The sequence below is a fragment of the Molothrus aeneus genome, chromosome 4 (genome assembly GCF_037042795.1).
Source record: "Molothrus aeneus isolate 106 chromosome 4, BPBGC_Maene_1.0, whole genome shotgun sequence".
NCBI lineage: Eukaryota > Metazoa > Chordata > Aves > Passeriformes > Icteridae > Molothrus > Molothrus aeneus.
The window spans coordinates 40,938,859-40,966,525 of NC_089649.1; the positions used below are offsets into that span (position 1 = coordinate 40,938,859).

The 27,667-nt window shown below is 44.9% G+C and overlaps 1 protein-coding gene across 1 annotated transcript in view; it reads left to right on the forward strand.

Annotated features, from left to right (window-relative positions):
• Window positions 1–11,511: 11,511 nt before the first annotated feature.
• Window positions 11,512–27,667, forward strand: part of STOX2 (storkhead box 2) — a 145,053-nt gene continuing 128,897 nt past the window's right edge. Inside the window, exon 1 of the mRNA XM_066548314.1 lies at window positions 11,512–11,878. Within this exon, the coding sequence (XP_066404411.1) occupies window positions 11,512–11,878 (367 nt within the window). The remainder of the gene's footprint in view (window positions 11,879–27,667) is intronic.

Below are 27,667 nucleotides of genomic sequence, written 5' to 3' on the forward strand. Positions count from 1 at the left end.
ATTCTTCTCTACCTACTACACAATCACCTTGTAAGATAAGATGTTTATAAGATATTTACCTGGCTAAGAGGTTGCAGAAGTCAGACAAAAGTTATCTTTAGTAAAATCTCCCTCTCTCTTAGGGTCACCGCTCTTCCACTGAAGACTTTCATGTGGCTAATGTAACAATTGCTTGCATTAGTTTATGACCTCAAAGATACTCATCACTTAGAGTGGATTTGGGCTTGAGAAACTTTTAGTTCAAGTACTCTTATAGCCCAGGAACAAAGGGATGCTGATAAAAACGATTAATGAATTCAGTGAAGGAGTTTTTGGGTAGTGAGAGAGGAATGCTCTTATCTCCTCAGCCGTGTACTACTGTGTACACCAGCTAATTTTAACAGAAATGTTTTTCTAATTCCTGGTTATTTTTATTCTAATTCCATGCTTTTTGCAGGAGCAACCTGATACTGCTCCACTGACTGGAAAAGAGCTGTGCCCATTTGCAGCTGGGGGGAACTGGCACAGTGTTCTTTGTGCCACGGTTACTCCATGAGATGAAGCATGCACTGCTGAGCAGAGCACATGGGATTTACCTGGAATTTCATTGCTAGAGGAAAACCAGAATTAGTAACATGCATGATCAGTTATGAGCTATCCATGATGAGCAGAGGGCATAGTGTTTTCTGAAGGGAAATAGAGATGTACAGCTATGATTAAATTTTGTGTTAGTTACTGTAATGCAAATCATTGTGGTGAACTTTGGCTTGTGATTGCTGTCCTATTTCTAGGTAAATTAATTTGATGTTTTATTACTTTATCCATGTGAGAAGATCTACAAATGCAAGCTGTTTGAATTGTGCTGCATGACTTTACTGGAGGTAACCTGCCTTCTTAGGCTGTAAAACCAAGGACTGTCTCCTGGAAACCACAATCAGGATCTCTTGAAGTTTCCTCTACCCCATCCACAAAGGCTGGAAGGAAGATTGGTTTGATTGAAAGATTAATGCAGGGAAAAACTGAATGCTGGGGTCTGTCATGGTTAAACAGCATGAAAGAAAAACCCAACAGGCCATGGAAGGAGGACTAGGCAAGGAATCCTGAGAAACTGTAGACAATGAGTAGTGATGATCCCTGACTGTGAAGTACTCTTGCCTGCTTTGGAGCCTGAAGAAGCCTCAAGAAGAGGGCTGATCCAGCCATCCCCTCTTTACCCTGGCCTGGATGCCACCTCCCTTCTCCCCTTCTTATCCTTTGGTGATGGAGAAGAGGAAGTTAACGAATGGAAGCCAAACTCCTAGGACCACCTAAACCAGCAATGGTGGAGCAGTGGGTCTGCCAGGACATTCTCAAATGAAGTTCTTCCATCCTTGGTTTTCAGTGCCTGCCAGGTGTCCCGTTGGTGTTCTGCTGTCAGCTGTACCCTTTTGTGCTTTCAGGTTTTCCCCAAGGCTACCCATAGCTGAGGATGAAGGGCAAGACTCAGTGCTCTCTGCCTGAGCCCCACAGATGGCCACAGACTTTGTGCACATTGCTCTGCATGTCAAAAAAGATCAAGTTTGAAAACAAAGGCTGCTGAGGCTCAGATTAGCAGCAAACCCAATTGTTCCTGCTCCCCTCTGTAGAGCACCATCCAGTGGCACCTGCTGAAGCAGGACTGCCACAGCCACCAGCAAGGAGCAGGGTGACCTCCAGCTCTGCTCTCCACAGGGGTCTTTCCAGGTACACTGCCTCAAGTGTTTTGTACAATGAGTTAGTGTGAGCTAAAAAGGAAGCAAGGAAACCCTAAGATTTCCTCTCTCCTTCCCCCCTTCCATTGCCTGGGTTGGTGTGATCCTCCTGGAAACCATCCAGCCTTTGAAAGCAGCAGTAGGTTGGCCTCAAAAAGGGTCAAAAAGTCAAGTATGGGTTGACCACAGCTGGTTGCTGCAGCATCTCTGAATGTGCCCTTTCAGTGTGTGGAAGCAGCTAATACAAAAGGTGGCTGTTGGGGTCTGTAACTTGCAGCATTTCCTATGGCAAAGAGAAGGAAAAGCCTTAGGAGTTTTTTTCTAAATTTAAAGCATACCCTGGCAAAGCTTTTCTCATAAAACCCATGATAAAAACACCTCATTCCCACCTCTTCCTTGCAAAAAAATGATCTGATTCTTGGCTACTAACATGTAACTCTCTTCTGCACAAATATGAAGCAGTAATGTGTCCATTTTTATACAAGCAGGGAACCTCATTTCAAAACCAAGACAAAATTCATTTATAGGTAGAATCTTTATTACCTTTGCAGGAAACTATTTTCTCCTGGGTCTGACATTTACTAATGGAGTGGTCTCAGATTTAGTTGCTGAAATGTGCATTGCCAAAGAAATAGCCCAGGAGATCTTACCTGATATGTCTTATGGTCCCACTACTGAGCTCTTGAGCTTTTGGTGAACTTTCATTTCTGAACTCAACCTTATTATCCTGCGGGGACTGAGATCTCTCCCCAGAACCACAGCATTGCTGCAGTGATTGAGGTGAGCCCCTGCTCTCTTCTTCCACAGAGGATCTCAGCTGCATTCTGGGAATGGCAGGGAAATGCATGGTAGTATTACATAGAGGTCCCTAGGCAAAGTATGAAAATGGAGGAAGAGGGGAGGAGAGAGAAGAAAGACACTGCCCACCATCCCTAGGATGTTTAAAACAGTAAGCTGATAATGGCTAATAGAAGAACAAAAGCTAAACTTTCTGGTTTAGCCTGGTGTTGGGTCCATGGATAATCTTCAAAGAGGAGCTACGAAATTTAAAAGGAATTAAGCTCTGGGAAATGTTAAATCTGGCACATCTGGTTTACAAAGGGGTTTGCTGTTTTTTTTTTCTGGATGCTGCTGTGTTTTCATTTTTTTTGTTGGAGTGCCAAAGGCAATTCTCTGTCAAATGTAGACTCTTGACCTTCTAGTCAGGATGACAAGAAAGTCATCCCAGGGTGTGTCCACACCTGTCAGACAATATTAGGCACAAAATAGAGCTGTCTGTCTTCTTTAGCTAAAATGGTTTCACAAATAGTTCATAAATGCCTGTCTTCACAGAGAAGTGCCTTATTATCTTGGTGCACTCAATATTGAGATTGATGACAACTGGGGTCATTGGTTAAACTGTCTAATCTTGGCAAGCCAAGGCAAAGAGAAGAGGCAGGAGAATAGCATGGTAGCTGCTTAAAATTACCTGCAAGAGAGATCAGTCCTGAGAGCAGGCAGGGCTAGTGAGGAAACTGGCAGATCTTTGCTGTGACTCACCCATTATTAGATCTGCTGCATGGAGACGCTGCCTCACAGACGTGGCTGTACTTGAGGATCAACACTTGGGACACTGGGCAGATTTACCTTGGCTCCCATAAAATAAAAGCAGAGCTTGCAACTGTAATTACAGCCATTATAGAAGGCCTAATACAAGGGAGCAATGTTCAGGAGATGGGAGCCAAATTGCTGTTTATGCAAAAGGCTTAGTTATAATGAAGGGCTATTAAACCAGGAATAAATTCTCTTACATCCACCCCACCACCCCTTTCACCAATTCCTTGTTGCCAAAGGGGACCTGAAGGTGAGCATCTAGCCCATCAGCATTCACATTTGTCCCTTTGCTCTGAGTGAAATGAAAATGATGGAGGAGTGAAGAAGCTAGCTGGTGGCTGGCTGACACTGTAACCTGAATGTGTGCCAGTTCTTGGCACTCACCCGCCGGGCACAAAACCAGTACTGGAAGAGCTGTGGCAGGTCCTGTTGGAGGAGGGATCTGTTACCTCCTCCTCTGTGCACATGAGCATTTGCTGGGCTATTCCATCACCCTTCACCAGTTAAAAGAACAAAAGGGAATGTTTTTCAGCACAGTGTAACAGGTCTGTTTTAAAAAGTAATAGTTGTTTCTTGTAGGCAGCTGTAATGTGCCTGTTGCTCTCATATTTGTAAACCAAGCATAGCTTTGACTGAACTAGTTCATGAAGAGCAAGCAACTTAAGGCCTGGAGTGAAAAGAGAATTGAGGTTGTTGAATAGAGCAAAATGAATAAGAAATTTCTGTAAAGGAAAAAGAGGAGAAAAAAAGCCATGATGGTAATTTATTTCTCAGGGATACTTTGTCCCTTCCCAGAGGCATTGGTATCAAGTGAGGAAACACCACAAATTGAATTGGTATCCTGATCAAGAAAAGGCATAGATGAGTTAAAAACATGCTGGTTGGTTGGTGGCTGGAGAAGAGGCAAGGAGAGCAGAGAATCAAAACCCAAGATGGGCATGTTATCCAACATTCTTTGCTGCCTCCAGCCTTTCCCTACCTCCAAAGACTGTGGTAGGGGTTAGTTCTGCTTCCCACAGGCATTTTCCTATGCCTGATTGTAGAAATCCTCTTTCTGCAAAGCTCTGTGGGTGGGAAAGACAAGCCCTTGCTTTAGGGAGGCCCAGAGGGGGGCTGTAAGCCTGAGTCACATTTTCTGAACTTGGTCATGGTGAGTGGATCAGTAGACAGAAAGTGGGAAGATGTTGCAGGCTAGGTACAAAGAACAAGCCCATCCTTCGGCCTGTGCTTCCCAGCAGGAAGAGCAAAAAAAGCTGTGGCACAGGTAAAGCCTTCTTGTATATTGAATCCCTGTGCTGTGTATCAGTATGGGTGTCTGCCTGTCTGTCTGAAGAGCAGGACAAAATCTCAAAGAGCTTTTACCTGAAACCAGAAACGCTGGTTGCTTTTCCTTTGCCCAGTCAGAAAGGAGAAGCTGCCACCCAAAAATTGGCAAGACAGATGACTGTAGAGCTTTCCCACCCTGTCATCTGGGAAAGCTTCCCCATGTTTGTGCCACCATGGGATCCTCAGAGAAGCCATCATGCACCAACTTGTCCTTCAAGCACCTTGTGCCAGCTCCCCCCATGCCAGGGGGCACCGGTGAAAGTCCCTCACCTCTGCCCGAGGGATGGACTGTATGGTTCCCAACAATGCAGTTCTTCATAGCTGCATTTGAGCTACAGATGTGGTATTCCTACCCTTTTCAAGCTCACATCAGAGCTGTTCATTTCAGACCAATGTCTACTTGTCACCCACAGCTCTGCCACCAGGGCAGAGCAAAGGCTGCTTACAAAGCCATGCCCAGCTCTGGCTCTCTCACCCTATGTGCTGATCAGCCTGCCTGCAGGGTGCCTTGTGGTGCAGAATCCCATTTTATATTTCTTTTTTACCCCAGGTGTCATTGTAATAGCAGCTCCTGATTAAATTCTTCTGGAAGGTAGAAGAGTTCATTTAACTGTTTATTTAGAAGTGGTCAGCTCTGCCTACCTTGCTTTCTTGCTTAGGCACAAAATGTACTTCCCAAATAAAAGTGTGGAGTCACAGATGATCATTCTCCCATTTTGGCCCACAGTCTAATGGGCTTCCTACAGGAAAACTGAGCCAGTATGGGTTGGAGCTCTTGGCTGTGCATGTTACATGAAGAAGGATTTCCCTTTATCTCACTTTGCCTTTGTATGCCATTTACATTTGCATACTCTTAGGGTATAGGTATCTCATTGGAATTTTGTTCTCCTGAGTGCAGTTTTGCACTGCCCCCAGCACCTACAGGACTTGCCTTGTACTACATGGGAAGGGACTGTAGGAGGAAAGCATTCTATTCAAAGCAGAGAAATTTCAGATTAAAATGGCAAGGCTGGGGAAGAGCTTCTGATCTCCTTGGTCTGACTTTGGTGTCATTAATTTGGCAATACGAGATCTGCCAGGGATCAACCAGGGATGCCTTTGCTAGGCTGGCTCAGGCCACAGGCCGTAAAAGGAAATATGAATAATGGTGGAGAAATAGATTTTATTTCTTCCTTCCAAAGTACTCATGAAAATTAATGGCCATTTCATTCACAAGCTCTTTCTATCACTGGTAGGGGAATCATAAAAACAAACCCTAGTTCTTTTTGCGTGTCAGTGCCTGAGCTGCCTCAGTGTTTCAGTAGTTCTTCCAAGGCAACATGACAAGCACATATTTTTGAAGGCAAACTGGTGTGCCATTTCCATAATTAAAATTGTATGTTTCCTCCAAGTATTGAGTCCTTTATGGCTTCAGTAGATTACAATTGCAGAGTTTGAAATAAATCCTGTCTTGGTCAAATACATCACCTAAGCCCCCACCTTAGTTTCTGACTGTAATCTGGCCAAAAGCAATCATCAATACCATAGCAGGTAAGAGGCAAATATAGGTTGGAAGGCACATAAAAAACATCTCTAGAAAAAACATTTAGAAAGTCAACATATAAACATACCCTTCTCTTGCCTCTATTATTTTAGAGTCAAGAATTTCCTTTGCAGAAAACCTATTCTGGCCCCTTTAACCCATACTGCTCTTGTCAGCTGTACAACTTTTTTTTTCTACAAAAACATCTGCAGGTCTTGTTTCCCTCTTTGCAAATTCATACATAAATAAAATTAAAGGGCTTTCCAATCCAGGTGTTTCAGTGCTGTGTTATTTACATGTCTAAACAGAGGCACCTGAGTTTCAATGTGAGCAATCTGTACCCTGTGTTGTGAGTAAAGTGGGGATTTATTTTCAGTGTCTGCTGGGAAGTGATTTTCCTCCTAGTCAGTTGTAACTTCCCCAGTATGTGTAGGCTATTGTTAAGCAGACAATAGATAATAGCCTACCTACCAGCTCACCTATGCAAGCAGCACTCACCTGGCTGCAAAGGTTTAACACTGTTGCCAAAGATTTTCCTGAAGAAGAAGATAGACACGCCTGCCCATAACCTGGAATCTCCTCTCCTCCCTTGGGTCGCATCCTGCCCCCAGGATCCTTCTTGATGCCAGCGTGTCTGAGTCAGGTAAAAACACAGAGCTTAAAAATGATGCAGTCAGCTATTTCCTGCTCTGTTTATTAGTTGGGTGTTTAGTTTGGACCCAGCTCATCACTCTTCACCAGGAAACTCCCATTGGCTTCACTGGGAATACTGAGCAAGGATTTCTGAGCAGGGCTTTTTGATGGAGGATGGCAGGACAGGACTGAGCACAGAAGTACTTGGCCCCTAACACAGCAGAGACAGTGAAATAGCCATTCCTGATTTTTAATAGCCAGGGACTCAAGGGACTTCACAAATGTGAGAAGTATTATTATCCCTGTATTGCAAAAACTGGTTACCAAAACAAAAGGGTGAAGTTAACATGTATTGTTTTAGCAATTCTTGGTGGCAAATAAGTGTCATCAAGTGATGCAAACTAGGTGAATGTAGAGGTACAGTTACCTAAAAAGAATGCCACATTTCTGGGAAGAGTTTTAAGGAACAACTAGTATGCCCCTTCCACCATTTTGCTTTCCTTAGGTGCAAGTCCCCACCACTGTTCATGATCTGCTGTTTTAGAGCATTCACTCTTCTATGATTTCTCCTGCTTTTTCTCACAGTATGACAAGAAGAGCAGCATCCAGCCTGTGTGTTCCAGCAGACCTGCTGCTGGCCCTTCTCCTGCACACCTGCAGCAGCAAAGCCAGAACCAGCTTACATTGACTCCATGTCCAGAAAAGTCTAGCCAGGCTCACGTAAGTCTCAAATGGGGCAGGAGGAGGGTGTAACACTTCTCAAAATGTATTATTGAGCTCTGCATGCTCTGGTCTCGTTAGGGCTGCAGTCAATGCCATTTCTGACAACAGCAGTTGCACTGAGCTGTGCGACTGCACCACCGGTGTGAGTCTCAAGCTTCAGTCAGCCTTGCACATGGGAATACATGCAGGTGGATTAAAAAAAATAACCTGTCAGAAATATCTTAAAGGATCACCCTGTAGCTGGCAGTTTTGTGCCAAACACGCTTCAACCACACGAAGACCCACACAATGATAAGAGAAGCTTCTTCCCAGGAGCCAGACAACTGGGCTGGGAAGTACCCAGGACTGTCTTGACAGGTGGCAACACTGGATGGACAGTGGGAGGGAAGGTACCATTTCTACTTGTATAAAATGACTAGAGAGATTAAGAAATAATTTTCTGATAGGAAATAGTCTTTCAAAACCTCTCCTGGAAGGCACTTGCTGACGTCCTGCCTGAGTACTGCATCTGAAGCAGATCACTTGCTGACATACTGTGTAGGCTGTGAAATTCTGTAACTTGCCTTATTATGTACAATCCAGGGACACACAATAACTATGTATTCCACCTCAGCCTTGCTTCTCCATCCTGTGGCCTTGGATGAATTCTGGGGGAATACCCCTTTCCCAGGAAGTTTTGTAATGCTGCAATGTTTGCAGCAGACAGATATGCCACTCCAGATATTTGGGTCAGTACAGACAGCCAGAGAACACAGCTCTGTCAAGTTTGTTTGGCTTTCTGCTCCCTCCCAGAATGGACAACACCATTTGCTGCAGACCTCCTGCACCACTGATGCATTTCAAAGAGACATACCTAAATCTTCAGGGGTTTTGTCCTGGTAGCAACATAAACTTCTGCCTTTCCAAACACTTCAGAGGCACTTAGGAGTTCCACTTCACCTGCTTTCATAATTTGGCCATAAGAAGATTGTAGGCTGTCTTCTCCTTATATTTCTACTGGGAAATACCAGATGGGCTTTAGTCTGGCTATAGATGTTGATATCTTGGAACAAGTCCCTTGAAGTGAGTGATTGAAAAGGGAAGAGATGCTATTCAATATCAAACCCACAAGCAAAAAATGTAAATAAACAAAAATAAACCAAACACCCCAAATTCTGAGGATAAAAAATGTTTGGCTCAATAAGGAGGTGGGAAAAAAAGGGAATTAATGAATGATGAAATGATGAACTGTTTACTCAGTGACATATTTGTTGTCCACAGCCTATCCCCTGGCCCTGGGCATTTCTCAACCAGGCCCTCACGATCTTGCTTAAGCAGTCCTGGGACTGGCTTCTATGGGGACAGCACCTAACCCCTAGCACACTCTGTATTTTGGGTTATGCCACAGCTTCATCTGACAAGTGTTGGACAAATTATTGCACGCCCTCTTTCATTGCCTTGTCATCACACTTGTGCGTGACACTACAGGTGGGCAAGCAGCAGAGAGGGGCAGCATGCTGAAAAGGAGAGGAAGGGTGGGAGGGAAGGAGGGAGGAAGGAGGGAGGTCCAGCCTCTGTGCTCATTAGCATAGTGAGCACAGAGGCCTGGAGTGGCGTGAAGGAAAAGATGTTGAAAGCGGGGTGGGAGAGGCCTAGCAGGCTGGGGACAGCCTTTACAGGAGGTAAGAGGTGACACCCACAAACACTAGTGCAAGCAGGAGGAAAATGACTGTGTGGCACGTTTCACCACACCAAGTGCTTCAGAAGTCAGTAGTGAAGGGAAAAGGAGCTCAGCTAATGGAGAGAGCTACACTGATGCCATGGCCGAAGGCTGACGGGCAAGCCGCACTGAACATGTGTTTATGTCAGAGGCAGCAGAGGGGTCACAGATTTGGCTAGCACTTGGGATTTGGGGGCTATAGGCAAAGTGTGGGGCTCCACATCTAAGCATTCAGGATGCATCTGGTGCAAAAGGCTAAAAACAGTTAAAGGGCTTAATTTGCCTCCTTTGTTCTGCAGGTTGGAATAAAAATGAAAACTCATCCAAGCCCTGAAGTTACCTGGTGACTCTGCTCAGCAGTTGAGATGTCAATGTGATGTGCTCCACATAAAAGCTACACAAAGGTGAGCCCTGCCCAGAGAACTGAAATGCAAGTATGATGGGTGAGATAAAAGCCTGATATAATACAGAAGAGGAAGGCACAAGGTAAGAATAACACGAATATGACAAGATCATGACAGTAGTTTCAACACACTGAGACTAGGTCTTTCAACAGACAACCAGTGGTTCAGTTGAACTTTGGGAAGCATTTTGGAGGACAATGAGGGTGCCAGAGGGGTCCTCTTGCAAAGCTTAATAAAAGACCTCCTTTGAAATCCTGACAGCAGCAACATTAAAGCTATTCCTGGTTGTGGTGAGGGGCCTCTTGAGATCTTGCTGTGCTGGATACTTGGGAAGGGATAGAGACTTGCAAACTGAGTATTAATACTCTCTGCTCCTGGCTCAAAACTACTCCCAGTGTTTCTGGATAATTTATTTAACCTCTGATTTCTGTATGAAACATGGGTTTCATACAATTTGTTTCCTTGTAAATCTCTTTGGGATACTGGTAAATTTGACCTTCCACAATACAGTGACAGCACTGAATGAAACCCTGAGAAGGAATTGAATGAAGCCAGCTGGCAAGTGGCAGAGGATTTGAATGAGATTGCAACCAAATGGGTGATAGTTTAAGGGGGCCAAACATGTCAAGGGATGTTGATGTGAGTGAACTCAGAAGCAACAGGTAAAACATTTTTGTTTGTGCATAGCATGGAGTGTTGTGAGTGTAGCAGCTCTCATACTGCTACCTGGCAGAGAGGCTGCTGCCTGCTCCCTCCTCTCACTCACCTCTCTTCTGCCTGCATTCTTGCCCCTGCCTCTCTACACTAGATTTCTTCTTTGTGTCATTTGTCATTCTGGTGCTTTCTCATGCTTCACTGCCCGTGGCCCAAGTGCCATAGTGCCCTGCTCCCTGGGGCAAGATGAGAGTTGCTGCTGAGGACACCCACAGTTCACACACCACACGGAGTCCAGCAGCTACAGACCATTCAGAAACTCAAGAGTCTTTTCAGAATTGAGACTCAGTTATACTGTGGGTTTTCACTCCTATAGAAGATAGGAGTGAAATTCCTACATCTGCCCTCTCACAAGCATGACCAGCACCTTGCTGCTGGCACCCGCAGCTCAGCAGCCACCTACCACCTTGATGCACAACACAGCTGCCAGCCTTGCACTGCCTGCAAGGGCCCCTCCAGTTCTGCTTGCACCTTGCTCAGCTTTGCTGAGCTCTCCCTTGAGCCTCACAGGCAGCTGTGATCCAGAATGCAGAGGAAGCAAAATATTAAATTTCTGGGAAAAAGCTACAGAAGCAAGGAATGAACTTTACACTTACTCAATATTTCAGTACTACTAAGACTACACAAAGTGACTCAGGACTACACCGAGTGAAGAGAGAGGCGTTTGGACATGGCAGGGTCAGTGCTGCTCACTGTGTATGTTACTTACAGATGTGTAGCGCCGGGAAGAAACAAAACCATAAAGAATTATAAGCCTTGCTGGGATAATCTGGCTGTGGCTGGGGAATGCTTCACTGGTGGAAGGGAAGGGTGAGGGGTCTCCCAAAGGTGGGGAGTGGGGATGGTGCCGAGAAGCCTAAACTACCAGCAGGGCCAGTAGCCGGGCTCGTTTCCTTTCTAGGGATGGTGCTCCCGTGCTGGGACAGGGAAGCACCAGGCGGGGAGCGGTGGGTTGCAGGGCGTGCGGACTTCCCGGGACCGACAGCGGCGGGATGCCGTTCCCGCCTCGCCCGCGGCACCGGACCGCGCCGGGGGTGTGCCGGGGGCGGAGCGGGCCGGGCCGGGCCGGGCCGGGCCGCGCCGCGGCGGGGGCGGAGCGGCGCGGAGCGCGGACAGCCGCCCGCGGGAGGAGCGCGGCCGCGGCGAGCTATGTCCGTGTCCGTGTCCGGCGGCGGGCGGTGAGCGGCCATGCCGCGCAGGGTGGAGAAGTGCCTGCAGATCGCCCCGCACTCCCTGGCCATCGTCCTGGACGCCGCGGCCGGGGGGCGGCCGGGGGGCGACGGTGCCGGTGGTGCCGGTGCCAGTGCGGGGCCGGCGGCAGAGCTGGGCCGTCACCGCATCGGCTACGAGATCTTCGCGGACTTCAAGCGGGAGAACATGCAGCACTTCTGGGACCGGCGGGCCACGGCGGCGGTGGCCGAGACCTTCTTCCTGGGCTGGATAGACGAGCAGGTGCTGCTGGTGCAGGGCAAGGAGGAGCACCTGGAGGTGCTGCGGCAGGGCTGGGCGCGCCGCTCCCTCAAGCCCCCCAGCGGCTTCCACATCAAGTGCCTGGGTAGGTGCCGCCGGGCCGGGCCGGGCCGGGCCCCCGAGCTGCCCCGGGGCACCGTCCGCAGGGGCCCGGCGGGGTCAGGGAGCGGGGGAGGTAAAGGGGGCCCTGGTTTTAGCTCCCAAAGTGGATGTGCGCGGACGGGGTGAGCCGGGGTGGGAGCGGTGGCATTGCGGGGATGCGGCTGAGTGGTGCTCTCCGGGAGAGCTGCCGGCCGCGGCTGTACGGTCGGTAGGAGAGGCGCGGTCCCCGTTCCCTTCGGCGGGCGAGGGTAGAAGCATAAACTGGAAGGGTTGGAATATACCCCTGCAGGGTGAAATGCCCGCTGGCCACCTACGGGCCGGCTCCGCCCGCAGCGTGCTCCCAGGGCTGCTTGGCTCGGGAGTTAAAAGTTTTGTTCAGTATTTCCAGGTGTGCTGAAACAATATTTTCCTTTATATTCGGCTCTATGTGCTATATCAAACTTGTATCCCAGCGTTGCTGTGAAGGTGTCTTTCCCAGCAAGAAGTAGTAGTAGGAGGAGATGAATAACGTGGTTTTTTTGCGGTGCAAGCAGGTGGCTTTTGAGGCTATCAACGACAAGGCTGTTGTGCCGTGATGGGCTGAAGTTTCAAGTTACAGTGTGATTCTCTAAGGGAATCCCATCAGTGAGCGTTGGCCTAGGACAAAGCACACCTCATCCTGAATTTTCTCTGGGAAACGAAAAAATCCTAGCATGGAGAGCAAAAATGTTTCAGCACTTATTTTGACATGAAAAAAATGAACAAACATGGCCAAAAAAAGCAACCCAACCCCTCCACCCCCGTCCCCCCTCACCCCAAAACCCTAAGATATAAAGCTGTGGCTGTTTAGTGGGTATAAGAACAGCAGAGCAGAAGTTTTTCTTAAGATTTAAGGCAACTCAACATTCATCACAGCTTGAAACATGCAGCTTCTCTTGTAGCGAGAAGGAAAATGGTGAGAATTTGGTTTATTGCTGGCTTAATTACTTGTCGTGGCTGCTGCAGTGATGGTGAGGCAAACTGTCTCTTCCTTGTGTACAGTTTATATCATCTATGTCCTGTGCAGCAGGCGCCATGAACAGGTCACAAAACTAGAGATGCTCTCTCTCTGTGCTGGGAGTTTCAGACCCTTAAATCAGGATACTTCCATGCATTTATTTTTAAAAAAAATTAGCTGAGTAAGGTTCCTGAAAAGAATGGAACCTAAATATTCGAGGTTTCCCAGTTTCCTGTTTTTAATCTGGCTTTTGAATGTTTTTAGCTGCCTTTGTCCTTTTGAACAAGCAATGCTGACTCATATAATTTCTGGTTATTAGCAGTCTTGTCTCTTGCAGAGTTGTCAGACACTTGTCTGTCACTCACTATTTCCCCATCAGATTTTCTTGAATATTACCAATTTTTTCTGGGCTGAGAGCGGAGGTCAAGACAAGTTGCCCTGTTAAAAATGAGCTGTTGGACCTTTTTTCCCCATAATAGCAAATTTTCCTTTGAACCTCAGATGACAAGACAGTGTTGCAGAGCAGGGGGTTAATCCTGTTCTGATGATAGAAAAGTTTTGTGTGGTCCACCACTATCTGGAGAAGGGAAGGAGTTGGGCAGTGGTTAGTGCTAGCTGCTCAGCCTAGCTCATCTGGGCTTTTTGGCTGCAGTTGGATGGAGGATGAAGAGCTTTTGGACTGGCCCTGTCACCTGATGGAGTATCAGGGTCAGTGTTTGATTTCTGGGGTGTTCCTGGACCTTGCTCATTGGGTGACATTCCTCAGCCTGCTGCCCAGGAGGGCTATGGAAAGGTGCTTTCTGACCTTGACTTTACTAAAGCCACCCAGGAATGTAAACAGTTCTTTGTGGCCTATCTTAAAATATGGAAACAAAACTTTTGCTAGAAGTTCACGTTAATAAGTAAGCTCACTGGTGTGCAAATAATATGCATTCCTTTGGGGGTTATCTTTGCTGCAAACTTACAAAAGACTGGAGCCAGAGTTTTTCATTCGGCTTTAAAAATAGCAAATGCCTCTCAGCATTTGATTTAAGGCTATGAAAGAAGAGCAGGGACCTGTTGGAGTCTTGCCTGTTGTGTAGTGCCTTAGCTGTGCTAAATATGATGGAAGGAACTGATTGACTTTATTTTTTTTTCCGTTGTTTTTTTTTTCCACTCCCAGACTGATAATTCAGGTCTTGCATCTAAGTAGATTCAACTTGCACTTACTGTAAAGTTAAAGAATTGTCAAAATAATGGGCTTGGCCTGTGGGCATGAGCATCTGCTTAAATGCATGTAATTGTATTTTCAACATAATTAGGTAGCTAATGTGTAAGTGGCTGTGACTTATTGAAGAACTCTCTCACAGTTTATTATCTACTTTGTTTCATTAAAGCAGCAAACAACACATAGACAGAAAGGAAAAGCTCCAAAGCTTTTCAGCTTTAAAAAATGTGGTTGGTATCTTAGGCTGATAGGAAAACCTGCCTGCTGGGAGTTGCAGAATAGTAATATTTTACTCCTGTTAATAAATAACTGGTAGGGTCAAGGGGGAAAAGTGGCATAGTGTTTTTGATGAAGGTGACATTGTTGTTTTCTCTTGCTCTGGGTCCAGCTGGTAGTCCTCATGCTTTGGGGGCATAGGGGTTGCCATGCCTGGGCAGTGGGGGGGGTGTGCATGGGGAGAACTGACCAGAGGGTCTTTCTCTGCACCCCAGGGCCACTGAAATACCTGGACAATGCTGTGATGAGTTGTTGGGTTGGTTCTTGTCTCTTTTCTCAGCTGGCTGTCTCTTTGTGCAGTCAGGTGGGGGCAATTTTTGCCTCACCCACCCCTGGAGTCCAGCTGGGATGGAGTAGCTGGATGAAGAGCTTCCTGCCCCAGGGTGGGTGTGGGGACAGCATCCCAACCTCCTGCTGCTGTCTAGCATGGGATGAGGGACAGAAAGGTCTCCTCAGCTGCACAACCTCCATGCATGGGTAGTAGAGAGCTTTGGACAACACTTCCCCTATATTAAGTGCTAACTTGACCCAGAAATCACAACTGCAGCCTGGCTTTCAAGCCTCTGCTGGTGTTGCTGGTGTTTCTTTTACATTGTGGTCAAGTGCCTTGGCTCTGGTGGGTTGTGGTAGCTGTGGAAATAGTAACTGGAGGAAAATATAGCTGGTGAGGAAGAGGGAATGCTAAATCTCTAGTGTGCATATCATGTTTTCTGCTGCTGGAATTGTAAAATGTAAACCAGGAGAGACTCACTGCTGAATAGTCTTCCCACCTTTAAGTAATCCTGACTTGATAATGAAAAGTTCATGAAAGTATGCATGTAGTTAGCAGGGACTGGGCAGTCCTATTGTGATCGGTGCAGGTGTACCTGAGCTACAAAGTGAATGGATTAAAATCCACATGAGATTCCAGTCTCTGAAGATTTGAATTATAAAATTAGACCTGAGAATTAAATACAGGAGGAATATGAAGCACATGAGAAATTTGCTTATTGCATTGACATCTTAGGGCTGGAGGGTATGGCAGATGAAGTGATTCATGTGTGACTTTTAAACTTACTCCTCTGGCAGTTTTCTTGAACTAAATGGTTACACCATAAAAGCTTGCTCAGTTACCAGTTTTGCGGTGATCAAAGTTATTCGGATATTAGGAAATTGTTGGGTGTATCGAGGTTTATAAGTTGGCAGATGGGAAACTTTGGGAAACATAAGTAGTCTTTGAATAAACAGAATCCACAAACCAGCACTTGCTTAATATGTTGATTTAGGGGGTCAAGGAAGCTTTATGCAAATCTATAGGTCCAGTGATGAAATTCATTGTCTTCGGGAGCTCTCTTGTAACTTTGCAAGACTTTTGCAACTTAAGTCTTTAATGAGCGTTAGTATTTTAATAAGATTTCTTTTTTTTGACACACCTTCTATTTGCACTCACAAATATTTGTCATCCTGAGAGCTGTTTCTTTATTTTTTTTTTAACTTTTCAGCTCTTCTGTGCCAGGTGCTGTCAGTCTGGCAGGATGTTCCGCCTCATTTTCATGTCTTCATCTCCCTTTGTGTTCCCAGATGAGACTTCCTTCTGTATCTCTCTCTCTTGATTTCTGTGTCACGGACAATGGGCATCTTTGAGAAGTTTTCATACGCTTCGCAGAAGGGCCATGCCCTTCTGTAAAGATTGCCTGAAAAGAACTGACCAAACTTTATAACAACCCTTTGGCCATGCCCAGAGCAATTTCTCCAATTAGAAGGCTGATGTTCAGATGGAGTTTTTAAGAAATGTATGTGCAATAATTAAACTAACTAGCAGGAGTTATAATTCAGCAAAGTTGGCAGGGCCAGGCTGTTGTGCATTGTTCCTGCTTGGCCAGGCGTAGGGGGGAAACTTTTTTTGCCACACTGGGAGTTGGAGCTAAGTGCTCCTTTTCTTTTCTCTCCCTGCCATATCCTCTCATGCCACCAAAAAATTAAATTAACACCCCACCAGTTTAGGTTTGGTAATTTTCACAATAAGTTTTGCAGTCATTAGTGGATGATTATGGTGAAGTGTAGACTGTTGGACATAAAATGTTATTCATCTGTAGGCATTTATAAATAATGAAATTTTTCTCCCCATTATCTCCTTCATATAATGAAAATTTCTTTTCAGTGAGGGAGCATTAGGTTTCATAGTAATAAAACCTCCACTGACTTTACCACACACTCAACTACACCTTTTGTATGCCTGACATGGAATTGTATTCCTACCATGGGAAATTCAGTGGATTTAAACTACAAATTTTTTTTTCTCCTTCTCTACCACTCCAACCTAGAGCCAGTTAGAGATTCACTAAGCACTTTTTATAACTGTGAGGTGGTTGTTGCAGCCTGAAAATAAAGGGTAAACTTAAGCTTATGGCCAGGCTGAAGTGCTTATGAATTTACTCCCAACTCTGAGTAAAGAACTTCACTGCTCACAAGTGTTGGGTTGGGCCTTTAATGTAATCTGTAAAAGCAGCTTTCAGAGACTGGGGAGACAGACACAAGAGCTAAATGAGTATGGACTGCATATAAAGTGCCTGATTTCTCAGTATGTGGTTTGTGCTTGTGTTGTGGGAAAGAAGTCTTAGAGTCAGAATTGCTTTCTGCTCTTTAAAGAAAACTGTGGATGGCCTGCGAGGCTAGTGCTAGTCATCAAAAATGTATTGTGAAAGTAAAAAACACAAGGGAAGGAAAGATATGGCCTATTTAATTTCATTTTTTCACTCAAAGCAGCTTCTCTTGAACAAGCAAAGTCAAATACACAGATCTGTGGTATTCATTGTGCAACTCAAGGGAAGGATTTATACGGTTAATAGCCAGCTAGTACTGTCTCCCCACCTCCTTCCTCCCCACAAAGAGCACCATTGTGTAGCAAAGCATCTTTTCCTGTGGCAGATAAGTCATCCAGCCCTGCAAGTTAAGTGCATGCTCTGTGTGAAAAGCAATGTGTAAAGGAGCTGTGGTGGCCGGGAGCAGCCCTTGGCCATGGGGCTTTGACAAAGCAAGAGATCTCTCACTCTCTCCATCTCTTTGCCATGGGGCTTTGACAAAGCAAGAGATCTCTCACTCTCTCCATCTCTTTGCGCATGAGGGTCTGGTCTTTAATTAAATGCTCCTCATTCCCTTCCTCAAAGGGCCCTTGTCTTTGCCAGGGAGCAGCACAGTAGGTGTGCACTGAATGAAGCCCTTGTCAGGTGTTATTCCCAGCACTTAAGTGGGTTCCTGGGCTGCCAGCATCATGTGCCACCAGACCAGTCACTAAATCACCTTTCCATCTGTCCCACTCTTCTTTTTTACATAGTCATTTTTGGATTTAAGAAGACTGAGGTGAATGAGGTGTCCAGGGGCCATGCAATGGATAACCATGGAGCTGCTAGTCACAAGCACCTCCATCCTGCCCTCTCAGTTTTACCATTTTGTGGCATGAAAACTCAGTTGTGTTTCCCCTTTTGTCCGTCTTTGTAATTTGCTAATAAGAGGCATGTTGTTAAATGGTTATGTTGTTAAATACTTTACTTATCAAACTGTAATGATTTTAGTTGACAAACTACAGACCGTCTATGCATGTTGCCACAGTTTAAAATTTTGCTTTAAATGAGTTTTGATTCATAGAATGGCTTGAGTGGGAAGGGACCTTAACAATAATCTCCTTCGAACCCCTGTGCCATGACCAGGGAACCTTCCAGCAGACCAGGTTGCTCAGAGCTCCATCCAGCCTGGCTTTAAGTGCTTCCAGGGATGGGGCAGCCACAGCTTATTTTGACAACCTGTTGTAGCAGCTCACCACCCTCACAGAAAGAATTTTGTCCCAGTATCTCTGCTAAACCTTCTCTCTTTCAGTTTAAGGCATTTCTCTTGTCCCATCCCTACATGCCCTTGCAAAAAGTCTTCTCCAGCTCTCTTGCAGGCCTCCTTTAGGTACTGAAAGGCACTAGAAGGCCTTCCCAGAGTCTTCTCAGTGTGTCTCTATGAGAGAGGTGCTCCCTGAGCCTGGAGAAATGTGCATTAAGTGCACAGAGAAGGGTGCTAGGAAGGGTCATCTGTGTCTGAAAACACTGCTGTCCCTGGGCTTGACTGGCAGCTTTTTGTTTCAGCTCTTTTGTAAAGGCAATGATAACCAAGTTGGCGCTCTCCCCCAGCAATTCTGGGGCTGTTTCCTCAGGCCATGAGTTTGGATGGCAAATCTCTCCTCCTTTCTGCAAGTCAGCAGAATCACAGCTTGTCCCCCGACAGGATATGCCAAAGCATTGCCACATTCTTGTCTGCATTTTAGACACTCTTTTGGAGAGTGTGGCAGAAAAGGTGCAACCCAGGTGGACTGGGTGTCCTCCAAAACTCCTGGCATCAAAAGCTGCCTCCCAAGCAACATCACTCCTTCCTTTGGCTATGGCAAACGTGATAGGCAGACTTCTCTTTCCTTTTAGTAGTCGAGGAAAGCCTAAAGTGTTCAGAGAAAATGAAAACTGCAACCAGATGGTGGTTTCCTCTGCAGAAACTGACGCTGTGAAATGTGAGGATGGAAGGAAAACTTAATAGTTTTCTGCAGAAATTTAACAGGGTTCTGAAAATTCAAGCTGTCTTCAAACTTTTTCTTCTTTGTTTTAAATACAAAAACATAAATATTTTGATTATTTTCTAACTATGTTGACTGCTGGGAATGTTATTACAGTCTCTGGTTTCCGGTATTGAAACTGCTCCTTGGGTGGGCCAGATCTGGAAAGATTTTAAGGCTATTACATTCTTAGAATAAAATCCCTTCACCTAATATGTAAACATGCTTTCTTCTGTCTGCTGTACTTGATCCCTCTATTTATGACTTGGGATTTCACCTGAGACCTGGGATGAGAAGTATCTGAATGTAAAGAATGTACAAACACACATATTTTGATGAAACAAAGTGGTTTCATGTTGATATTCGAGCAGGTCTTCACGCCTCCTTTTTAAATTGGGGTCCTGTTCTGAGCCACAGTAGCCTTTGAGCATGCATTCAAAAGTCAACAACTACCCTGAATCTGAATAGGGCTTCTTCTAGTTGTGGTTTTTTTTCCTGTAACAGAAAAGCAATGGTGCAATATTACTATCAACACTTATTAAGCTATATTTGGTTTTCTTATGAAAGCAAGTTAGAATTCTGTGCACTAAATTAATGCACAGAGTAATTACTTCTGTAAGGTATTTTCTGGACAGAATTCTAATCCAGCAATATGAGACTTGGTTGTTGTTCTCACACGTGCAGTCAGGATGGGGTACCAAAATAGCAGGAGTTGGAGTAAAACACGGCAGCCTTTTAGCTTAACCTTGAATTCCACCATCAGATAATTGATAAAGAGACTTGCAGGTGTATCAAACATTGCTCTTTTAGAAGTGGAAGCCAATTCACTTAAGCTCTGGGAAACAACTCCAAATTTCGTTCTTTATAATATACTGTGACTGTGTAAAATGCCTCTACCCAAAGAGCTTGGTTTGGGTATATTCCAGAAGCTTTAAAGCAATTTTTGGTAACTGTTAGTGCTTCAGAGGGTACATATTCTGGCTCATGCATGTCTTTAGAGGAGGATGAGAATGCTGAAGGACCCATTGCTGGCCCCAGTGTGGGGAATCCCACAGAGAGAGCAGAATGGGCTCTTGGATGGTGACCCAATGGCTTTCACAATTACATGGCCTAAACCACAGTGGCTCCAGGACTGGGCTGGCCACGAGACAGGCTGATTGCTCCTTCTGGTGCCAGCAGAAGGTGAATAAAGGTATGTTCTGGGGCTGGGCAAGTATCTCTGTTCCCCTGCACTGGTAGCAGGGCAGTTGCATTGCTGTGTCCATCCTCATCAGTAACTGCAGCTCCAGTAACTCCTGCTTATCAGCTGCCTTGCAGTTGCACGTGCTGCAATGTCTTCTCTCACCGGGTGTTCAGAGGTTCCTGGGAAGGAGTGAAACTGCAAGGACTGTGTTTTCACTGGAGCTGTAAAACTTGCAATGTATTATTAGCATTAGAACAAGCTGGGTGCTGCCAGTGTATTTGAGATTTGGCAGCAGAATCTTAGGTATTATTGAGGGGCTATAAAATGAGTATTTCTTTTTTAAAAATGGATTTTTTTAATTTTGTTCTTTAAAAAGCCCTATAGCAAGTATAGCAAAACTTTTGGCTAAAGAAGAAAAATTAATATTCACTTTTTCAGATTATCATTGAAATATAATCAAGGTCATAATATCCATGGATATATTTCTATATGCAAAGAATATGGAAGAAATACATTTCTGGATGCAGCAGCCTTTCTCCAGGTCACTGGGAAAAAGGCTTAATGGCCTAATAAATATATCATGTCTACTTACCTTGTGTTAACAGTATCCTTGGGTACATGAGGTTACAGAGTCCTGCTACTGTGCCAGTAGCAGGGCATATAGTTTATTATTTATGTCCCTTTACAAAGAGATCAGCTTGACATAAATAAGGTTCATCATTGTCTATTAATTTCTTGTGTTTGAGTTCTAAAGGAGTAACTGAAGTCCTGTAAGCTCCATGTGATGCTGCAGCAAACTTCTGTATGTTTGGTGGGGCTTTTTTGTAGTTTTGAGGGTGGGAGTTGGGTTTTTTGGGAGTTGGTTTTTTTTTTTTCTGTTTTTTTAATTGCTTTTCTTTCAGGGGAGTTTTACTCAAATGATTCTTATTCTGGTTTTTGGGTGCCAGTAGTCCTTCCATCCACTCTTCACCCTGTGTAGAACTGGACCATGCCCCTGACTCCCAGTCTGGCACTCTGGCATTAAATGTTTGCTCTCCTGCTTGTGCATATTGCAGGGCTAAATGGGCTATGGCTGTTTGGGCTATGCCCAAACAAGTTCCCTTTTCACTGACAGATGAAATAACAATACCTGGCGTTAAGAGAAAGCCAAGTGTTTTCTTTGGGTTTCCCTGAAGGGCCTCCTTTGTCTCCACAGTCTCTGCTCAGGGCAACATGTACACATTGCTAAATCTGAGGGTGCTGGCTGGTGAAATCAGGAGTAGGTCAGCACCCATGTGAAGATTTCCATCCACTTGGTGTGCCTGCTACTCCTGGTAAGGCTTTGCAAGTAGTCCCTGTCCAGTGAGGTGGTCCAGGCTGATGTGGGCAATGTTGCAAGCTCAAAGCAGAGGGTGGAATATTCACAGCACCGGGAAGGAGGTCCTGGTGGACTGCCCTTTACGCAGTGTTTATATGGCTCAAAGGAGGAGAAAGTTATAGACAGCTGGATGAACCTGAGCAGATGTTTACAGATGCCTGGTATCACCTGAATGGCCCTGGTCTAGCTTTGGGAAGTCAGCAACTCACCTGGGCTATAGGGATGTCCTAGTTAGTCACATGTTCACAAGGTGGCTTAACCAGTTGAAAACCAGGATTTTAAGATCTATTTTAAAGCAGATACAGTATCCAACATCCTAGACATTATTAGCAGAAGGGGTTATTGAAAATAAATAAAAGGGAGAAGGCATTTTCTCCCTGGTTTAGTCATAGAAAAAAGAATTTAAAGGGGCACATTCACCACTCTCCCTGAAGTGGGGAGGGAAAAAGCTTTGAGGACACTAAACTTCACTGCCATCATTCCTGGTTTATCACAGTTATCCTATTGGATAAAAAGAAATATCTTATTGATGTTACTGATTGAAAAATCCTAGGTAGCTTGAGGGAAAAATTGTAGTTTTGTGAGAAGCTGCAGAGAGGAAAAGTCACAAAGGGCTAAACAGTGGATGAAAACAGAGTGAAGAAAAATAACTCCAAAGCTCTGCAATCTTAGATGTTCTAGAAAAAAGTTTATTTTTCAAACAGTTATCTTCAGACCAGATGTCAGCCTTGTAGGGAATCCTCCTTTATGAAAATGAACATCTGGAAAGGGTGGGAGACCAAAAGAGAAGGGAAGGCAGCCAGCCCTTTTAGTGAAATGAGATAATCTTGGACATACTGTGGTAGGGAAGCAAGGTAGATAGGTGTCAGGTCTGTTCTGGTTTTATGAGAAATGGATACTTTAATTGTACTTGATGCATTCTCTTAGGGGGTCTAGCTACATGATATCTCCATCTTTTGGGAGATTGGGATGTGTCTGCAGCATGGGGATGGAAGAACATAGGGGTCATAGGGCCATGAAGCTTTTCAGTGTTTCTTGAAGAAATTTTGTGTGCTTAAGTATTCCCTGCTGAAAGCTTAGCGCAATTTTCAGGTGGGCTTGCTTCATATAGACATGTGTGTGAGGGTGTGTGTAGTGCTTTAAGTGCTGTATGAACAGAGGTTTTCCATTACTTTGAGTGGTCTTGATTCAACAAAGTACAGATCCCCACATGTGCTTATAGTAAGTTAAGTCTGAGTCTGGTAGAGGAGTCACCATTTTTGAATATAGGCATGTCATATATTCTTGCATTTACCTGACTGTTGTTAAGAGATTTGCCAGAGGAATCTCTTCCTGGTTAATCCCAGAGTGGTCATCTGTGTCTAAACCAGGAGCCCTTTGAGAATTCAGCTTGGGAATCCAAAACTGGTATTCTTTGCATTTGTATTTCGATGTATATAGTACTCTGAGAACGAAATAGCAGAAGAGCTTACCCAGCTTTTGTTGGTGACTTCAGGAAAATATGAAGAGGAGGTATTAATTAATACTGCAATAAAAATATGAAGAGGAAGTCTTAATTAATACTCTGTCACTAGATAAAAAGTCGTAAAAAGTAGGCAACTTGACCTACAATCATTCTGATTTCTTTCCTTGTGTAGGAATTAGTGACTATCATCTTGTCATTTTTTATTTATGGCAGCAGCTTGTAGCCTTTAGCTTATAGATTTCTTATTAATTCAAGGTCTTTGGTTTGGTTTCCGAGGTATTTTTTTATTGTTAGTTTGTCTTTGCTAGAGGTGTGCAGATAGAGCTCCTCAGTGAAGCTGATGCCAAATAGCTGTTGGAAGGTCTGTAGGGACTTGCTTCTTGGCTGCCTTTCAAGTGCAGTATGGTTGTAAAATGTTTCAGTGTCAGAATCACTACATCTATCATTGTTCTGCTTTTCTCTGTCAATAACTAGTCTAATTCAATGACATATTTGTTCTTAAAGGGGGAAAGAAGATTCATCTGTGTGCCAGCACATGAGTCTTTTCAATTTTTCTGCTCAGATAATCATTGGGCTTCAGGTTTCAGTGGTTACTTAAATTAATCCCAGTGATATCTTTCCAGTCTCTTCAGTGTTTGCATTGAGAGAAAGGTCAAAACATATCCTGTCTGTTGGGAACCACTAGACACCAATCATCTGGTGAGATGGAAGAAAAGAGAGTGCAGGCTTCAGTGTTCATTTTTGTGATGAGTGACTGGGGTTAAAAGGAAATAATTTTGACAGAACTTTTCCCACTACCTAGGACAATATTTAACAACTGGGATGTGTTATTTCAATTTTTCCTTTCTTTTTGTGCTGGGAGCACTTTTGCTTGTTGGCTTGTGCACCCATTTGGGTCATTTATGCTACCTCCTGTCCTGGTGAGTAACAATCCACTAGTGTGATGATCTTCACTTTTCTTTAGTTTGCAGATTGCTGAGTTTCCAGTGAAAATACAGCAAGTGTAAGTGGTAATTTTCACTTTTATCTTTTTGTGGACCATTTGGAAAAGAGTACAAATCACTTGGGAACTTGCAGACCCAAGCTGAAAACTCCTGACCTCGCCCACCTCACCATTTTACACCTGAATGTGCAGGTATCTGCACAGCAGAAGCTTGTGATCCCCTATGAGTATGCTGCAGACTTACCAAACTTTCCCTTCAAATAATTCACAATTTATCGTCTGTGACAGCTACTCTGAGCTCTGCACCTTTTCCTCGTCTTCTTTTCTTCAAGGACACCTGTGGTGGTAACATTTGGAGCAGCAGGGATGACTGGGAATTTGATGACTGCAGGCTGGAAAGGTTGGTCCAAGCACTGTTCCTTGCCTTGTGTTTGAGAGCACAAGTCTTGGGGCAGAGAACTTGGTGGCTCTGTCACACTGATGTGCTGGGCACTGCAGTGCTGAGCTGGGGCTAAAGCCCTTAGGTGCTCTCACAGTGCAAAACCTTATATAGTAATACACACATATGAGGTTATTAGTGAATGAGAGGTAATCTGGAAATAGGCAGCTAGGCAAAGAATTCTTGCTCAAAACCTGCCTGGATTTGCTATACTTGTTTTCTCACCACTTGGGCAATAGTAATTACTTTTTGTGGCAGTCCTCAGCCTGCTCCATGAATGAGTTGCATGCATAAGTCTTGAAAGTTTTAGTAGAGCTGTGGTGAGTTTGCAATTGCAGATACGTAGATATGTGTTTGGCTTGAATCTGGAGCCATAAATGTGTAATAGTGCATAAATGGGCTATCCTTGCTTTATGTGCTCTGGTTGTTAACTAAGAAAATGGGAGCAGGGCCCAATGGGTCAAGAGGTGTAAGAGGAGACATGTCATACTGTCCCAGTCTGTAGTCTTGTACTCTTGATATATGACCAATATACCATATAATATGGTGATTGCACAGGAGGGGACTAGAGCTTCTCATGGTTTATATGATGTTTCTTTTAATAAACTGCAAGATAGTGATTCTCGTCTGGTGTTACCTGTAGCTTTTAGTACTGTATATGGCTTCTTGCAGGCTTGTTCTTTCCTAATTGTGGTAAGAAAATACGAAATTTGCCCCTGAAGACATCTCTGCATCTTCTACTGAAGAATGCTTGTCTGTGCAGTCCTTTTAAGGTTTGTCAGTAGGATCTCTTCTCTCTGTGGCAATGCTCAGAAGTACATCTGTGGAAGTGAGCTACTCTTGTCCTGGAAAAGCAGAGGTGGAAAGAGAAGTGGTATCTTGTGGGGTATCTTTCCTTTCCCTTCCTGAAACCACAGGTCTCAGTGCTTCTGCAAGATGACTAAGGTTTCTTTCAGCCTTGGGCTCTTTGACTTTTCCTGCATGTGTTTCAGCTGAACATAAGTGTATCTGAGTTAGTTTTGAAGTAGCCAGCTCAGGTGTGGTTTGCATTCTTCAACTCAAGCAATAATTATGGTTTTCAGCAGTGTCTAACTCCCCTTGCTGCTCAGGGAGCCTGTGATGAGCTGCTGCAGTAAGAGACTTGAGTTCCTGGATTAAAGCCAGCTTGGCCTTATCCAGACTGCAGTGCTGGGATACGGTAACTCTCTTTTACAAACTGAGCTATTGCAGTGAATTCCTCAGGGCTTTTTGCTTCCTGCCTTTTGAATTTCTTTTTCTGTGAGCTTAGCAAGTTTGGCTTTTACCTTTATCCATGACTGACCTTTTCTCAATGCTATCTCTCTGCTTAAAAGCTCATGCCAGCATGTAAGCTCTTGTCATCTTCTCCAGCAATGGCTTTGTGCCAGGATCACACCAGTCTGATAAAGTGCCCTGAACAGCCTATCCCTTCACAGCCTACCTGCCTCACTGCTTGCAGCATCATCATTCTCCTATTGGCTCTGCTCTACCTGCTTCTACAAAATCCACCTTCTTCAGAGACATCTCGTCTTTCCTGATGGCTCCAGAAATTCCACTGGCTGCATTAGGTGCTAGCTGGGGCTGAGCCTTCAAAAGTTGCCTCTTGGTATGGATATGGTGATATCCATACTATGCTTTGAAGTCAGACCGTGTGTTTTGTAAAGGGCATGTTTTTGATTCTTAAAAACATGAGATGGTTAAGGCAGGGCATGATGCCAAACAGTGTGGGAAAAGTGGGGTTGAGAAACCAACCACAGGTGTTGCAGTGTGATGCCATTTCAGGTGTGCCAACCTTTCCCCTCCCCCTTTGCCCTCCTGCTAAGAGCCGTCCATCAATCTTAACATTCCAGCAAGGGCGTCGTGTGGTTGGCAGAAGTTCAAAAGATGCCCCTCAGGTCCGGGCTCATTGGCCTGTCCAAGTGTCTTTATCCCTTGAGCCTTCCCCTCCTCACACCTGGTTGGTGCCTCACCTGTCCCTTCCCCTCCCCCTGTCCCCGGGGCTTAAAAGGACACGAGACCATGCGGTCTGGATTCTGTTGGGAGCTGTTTCAGAGGTCTACCATCCTGCAATAAAACTCTGGATTAAGACTCCACAATAGAATCCTCTCCTTTCTCTCTTCACCATCGCCTGAACCTTTTCCACCAGAGGTAAACTGAGTTTCTACTATGCCTGGATTTGTTCCGAGTGCCAGCTGCAGCACCCAGCCGGCCAAAGGTGTCTCTGGGGTGAAACACCACAGCTGCCGCCTTTGGCCCAGCAGCAAGGGTCAGACGAGGCCAGGCACATCCCACCTGGAAATACTGGGATTAATATTCCATACACAGGGACTTAGTAGATAGATGTGGGAAGTGCTTGAGTTGATCTGTGCCAGTGCTGTCCCTAACTTGCCTTTTTTCTTTCTGTTTACACTTCATTGAGGAAGGCACAGGTCCATTTCCAGATGTTTGACTGCAGTACTGTAGCCCTCCTTATACTTAGCAGGAACTGAGCTTCCCTCTGGATCTGCCCTGCCACAGTGATTTGAGCAGGTGTGGGTCAGCACACCTTAGCTCTGACATGGGAGCCCACAATGAGCCATCTCAAAGGTGAAAACCTAACCTGGAGTGAGGAGAGAGGAAAAGAGAGTTCAGGATAAATTACTGTGGACCTGCTGCCTTATCTTCTCTGCATTATAGTCCTCAAAAAATATGTGTGGAATCATAAGGTAATTTTTGTAGGAAGAGACCTCCATGGGTCTCTGCTCTGACCTCCTGCTTACAGCCATGACATTGGGGTAAAATGTTCCCATCATCTAACCTGTAATGCCCTGCTGAAGACAGCAGCAGCCAACAGAAGCTCTGGTGGATGATTTCCCCAATTCCCACATGTTTTGCTGTGGACAGGTGCTTTTGGAGCCCTGGCTCCTGCCTAACAAGTTCCCCTGGTCTTTCTGCCTCCAGCTGCTCTGCGTAATGGGGGACCTGGGAGCACCCAGTGCTGTCTGGCTGTCTCTTCCACCCACACTGTTTGGACACTGGCTTTCTTGAGGCACATGGAATACCTTTTTGAATGCACAGTTCTGAACGAGATTAGGCAGCTGTTGCCTTTAGTTGAAATGTGTCTAAAAAAAAGAAGTGTAACTCCTTCCCCAGCCTGCCTCAGATATATTTCTGTTTTGACAGATCCTTAAGGTGATTGACAGACCTATAGTTGCCAGAAGCTTTTTATAGGAGCTTTACTTACCACGCTTGTCTTGGGAAAGATTTTTTTTTTGAACCACTTAATCCCTGACTTAAGCTTTTTTAGAGTCTCAGCAATACCTGCTTTAGGTGATCTTGATAGATCTTTTGAAATGTCCAGTAAT